The 3,669-nt window shown below is 56.4% G+C and overlaps 1 protein-coding gene across 1 annotated transcript in view; it reads right to left on the bottom strand.

Moving 5' to 3' along the window:
* FGFR1 (fibroblast growth factor receptor 1) overlaps nucleotides 1-3,669 on the bottom strand; it is a 47,859-nt gene that overhangs the window by 3,220 nt on the left and 40,970 nt on the right. The window contains exons 10-13 of the mRNA XM_010838846.1: nucleotides 2,228-2,424; nucleotides 1,265-1,410; nucleotides 946-1,067; nucleotides 327-437 (exon numbers count right to left, since the gene is read on the bottom strand). Of these exons, the coding sequence (XP_010837148.1) occupies nucleotides 327-437; nucleotides 946-1,067; nucleotides 1,265-1,410; nucleotides 2,228-2,424 (576 nt within the window). The remainder of the gene's footprint in view (nucleotides 1-326; nucleotides 438-945; nucleotides 1,068-1,264; nucleotides 1,411-2,227; nucleotides 2,425-3,669) is intronic.

Genomic DNA, 3,669 nt, shown 5'->3' with positions numbered 1-3,669 from the left:
AGTCCAGGACATTCCCAAGCAAAGCTGGGGCCAGAGCCCTGACCTCAACTGGAGCAAGTCACCTTTTCTGGCCACATGGTGTGCGTGGATCCAGGTGCCTGGACTCTCAGATGAACCCCCGTGGGCATTGGGATGGACCCCGAGAAACACATTCTGACTATGGAAACCGGCCTCTCCCCCCAACCCGCTTCCCTCGTGGCTGAGAAATGCCCGATCCCTGACGCCCCAGCTAGACATCTTCTCCCTGACAGACAGATGGCAGCAGCCTGAGTGCCTTCCTGAGCCCCTCCCCGCAATGGGTGGAAGCCCGCAGGCAAGGCGCCCACCATCCTGTGTACAGGCCCCCAGCAGGTTGATGATGTTCTTGTGTTTTCCAATCATCTTCATCATCTCCATCTCGGAGATCAGGTCAGACAGGTCTTTCTCTGTTGCATCTGCTGCATGGACAAAGCAGAGGGGATGGAGAAGCATTTGCGTTGGAAGGAAGGCCGACAGGACAAAAACTAAGGAAGGGGGGATGAGGTGAACACCGAGGGGTCCCTTTCCTCTGGGACTTGCTTCTCTCTTTACGCGCTCCCCCTCCTTGGCTTTTTTTTTTTGGCGGCACCACAGGGCACGTGGGATTTCCTCTGCAGAGCAAGTGCAGAGACTTAACTGCTTGACTGCCAGGAAGTCCCTCCCCTCTCCTTTTCACATCGAAATTTATCTCCCCTTCCCTCTTATGAGAGCTGCCGGTGTTGCCAAAAAAAAGGATCTGGGGTCACCAGCTGATGATGGACGCCAAGGAACAAAGTGAGGTCATGGTGAGATGGCGGGGTGTGCAATGCCTCCCAACTCCAGGACAACCTCAGCAGGCTGTGGAGCAGGTGCAGGTAATAGCCTGAGGCCCAGAGTTTGCTTGGAAAGGGAAGGGGTCGTTTTTGCAGGGACACAGGCACCACATACACTTTAGCATCTTCACGGCCACTTTGGTCACACGGTTGGGTTTGTCCTTGTCCAGCCCGATGGCCTCCGCCAACACCACCTGCCCAAAGCAGCCCTCTCCCAGGGGCTTGCCTAAAACCAGCCTTCGGGGAAACAAAGGGTGGGATAAGCTGGGGTGGTAATGTTCAAACCTGACAGGAACCCCCACTCCCCCTCCGCCTCCAGTTCCCTTGACTTAAGAGCAGATGGTGGCAGTCACTTCTGGATGCTCCCCTGAAGGTCTGAGCCCACACCACTGCCCCCGTTAGAATAATGAGCCTGGGTGGGGGGTGGGGGTTACCTGTCCCGAGGCAGCTCCCAGCGAGGGTCTTCGGGAAGCTCATATTCAGAGACCCCGGCCAGCATAGGGGTGCCGCTGGAGGAGAGACGCGAGGGCCGAACTAGCAGGACCCCGGAGTTCATGGACGCGCTGGAGTCAGCCGACACCTGCAGGGAGGCGTGGGGTCACCCTTCCAGCAGGGACAGGGGAGCAGCGGCAGGTCCCTCCCCTCCCCGCTCAGTACTTATTGCTAAAGTTAGAGGTGTGGACCTGGCATCTGGTGCTCCCTCCCCAGCACAGGCAGAAAGGCCACAGGAGGTCGGAAGACCGAGGTTCTAACATTGATGTTTGCCACCAACTCCTTTCTGGGTTTTGGATTACTCGCCTTTCACATGAGCATGACAGCCTGACATTCTGTAACTTATCACTGCAAGAGCAACTCTCTTCCTGTCCTCACCCTTATGTGAAAACCCTGCTGTGGATGAGGGGTTCCTGACTCCTGAAGCCCCTTCCAGAATTGGCACGGTTCAGAGCGAAGCCTGCCTCCTTTTCTCCTTTCACGCACCTTCACCCTCTGTTCATCTCCTGGGATGGGGGGAGGCGGATGCACAGGAGCGAGAGGGCATCTTGAGACCCAGCTCAGCTCCTCTCCTCTGCACGTTTGCACCCCTAATGGGCCCTCAGGGGAAGCTCAGATTCATAATATCAACTAGGCATTCAGCCCAGTGAGGACCATCTCCCAGTCCCCAGGCTGGCTGAGCAGGGCACCGTGGTTGAGATAAGATGGGCTCACAGGATTCATTGGCCAGAAGAAATTGGAGCCTGATCCCAAGCACTTAGGACACTCCCCTGCTGCCACCCGGAAGCCGGACACCAAAGTCTGAAGCAGGGATCCTGCAGCGGGTACTGCAGACCCCCCTGGGGCGCAGGGAGGATGCACAGGGCGAGGCAGAGCGTGCGAACCCCCCGTCTACTTTCTGTTACCTGTCTGCGCAAAGGGATGCTCTTGGCCAGCTTGTGCACGGCCATCTGGCTGTGGAAGTCACTCTTCTTTGTGCCGCTCTTCATCTTGTAGATGATGACAGACCCCACCATGCAGGAGATGAGGAAGGCCCCCGTGCAATAGATGATGATCTCCAGGTACAGCGGCGAGGTCATCACCGCCGGTCTCTCTTCCAGGGCTGGGTCAGCGTGAACAGAACATTAGTGGGCTCAGGGCATGGCTGGTCCACTAGGGTCCCGGCTCCCTAAGAAACTCAACATCCATCTCCTAAACTCTGGGAATCTTTGGGGCAGAGACGAACCGAGCTAGGTCCTAGCTGGGATTGGGGTCCTGACACTGAGCACACAGCAGACATCCTGGGATCTGTGAGGTTCCCTGATCCTGACTTGAATCCCCAGAGGGATGGACTGTATCTTGCTAGCCGATGCCCATGCCCACGAACTCAGGAGCCCTCCTGGCTCAGGGACTGCTGGACTGGATGGGTACTTGGTGCCCTGCAAGAGACAGCTGAGCACTCACTTGGGCTAGATGCCTCTTTCAGTGTTCCCATGGACACACGGCCCTTCTCCACAGTGCCCGAGCACTGCGTCAACACTATCACGGGACGGCAAACCATCCATCGGCCTTTCATTACTGATGGCCCAGGGGTACCCTGAGGGCCCAGGTGGCACCTCATCCATGTCTGCAGGCCACAGCGCCTGGCATCCGGTGGCACTCATAACACAAAGACAATGATGCAGGGAGGAAACAAGAAAACCAGCGTATGTCCCGACTTCATTGCTCAGCTTTGCCTATGTCATCTCTATCAGGTCAGATGTGAAAATGTCTACACCTAGCCAAACTGGAGACAGAACTTCGCTTGCAAATGTCGTCTGGATTATTAAAGATAAATATGGAAACATCTCTTAAGACTTCCACTCACAGGTCTAACTCCTCACACTGAGCAAAGTCAGGGAGAGGGTTTTATTCGTTTCTCCATTCAGACTCTCCCGCCTCCCACCCTCACTGAAGCCCAGACAACTCAAGCCTCTCCCTCTAGCACGGAGGTGGGGAGGGTCCCATCCAGCAGGACATCCCTTCCCCCACCCCTCCCCTATTAAAGACCCCTGCCAGCCGCAGGGGCCAGCAACCCCGAGGACCTCCCCCAGGAGGCCCCAGGCATGACCCCAAACTAGCCCAAAGAAAACTCTCCGAGGTGCGACGAGGGACGGCAGAACTGATAACAGGGAGAAGTGTTTCTGTTTTTCTCTTTCCCCAGCGTGGAGAAACAGAGACCATCCACCGGGAGGCACAACACAGGACAAAGACAGTGATGAGAAAAAAAACAGAAAACGCTTCTGTGCCTCCAGTGGGGGTGCACGTTATCAGAGGAGGAGAGGGAGGGACAAAGAAAGAGACCAGAGTCCGCAGGATGAGTAGCACC

Source organism: Bison bison, unplaced genomic scaffold (assembly GCF_000754665.1).
Source record: "Bison bison bison isolate TAMUID 2011002044 unplaced genomic scaffold, Bison_UMD1.0 scf7180017864105, whole genome shotgun sequence".
In the NCBI taxonomy this organism is placed as follows: domain Eukaryota; kingdom Metazoa; phylum Chordata; class Mammalia; order Artiodactyla; family Bovidae; genus Bison; species Bison bison.
Note: the sequence above shows the minus strand (reverse complement) of the source record. Positions and strands in the feature narration are given on the sequence as shown.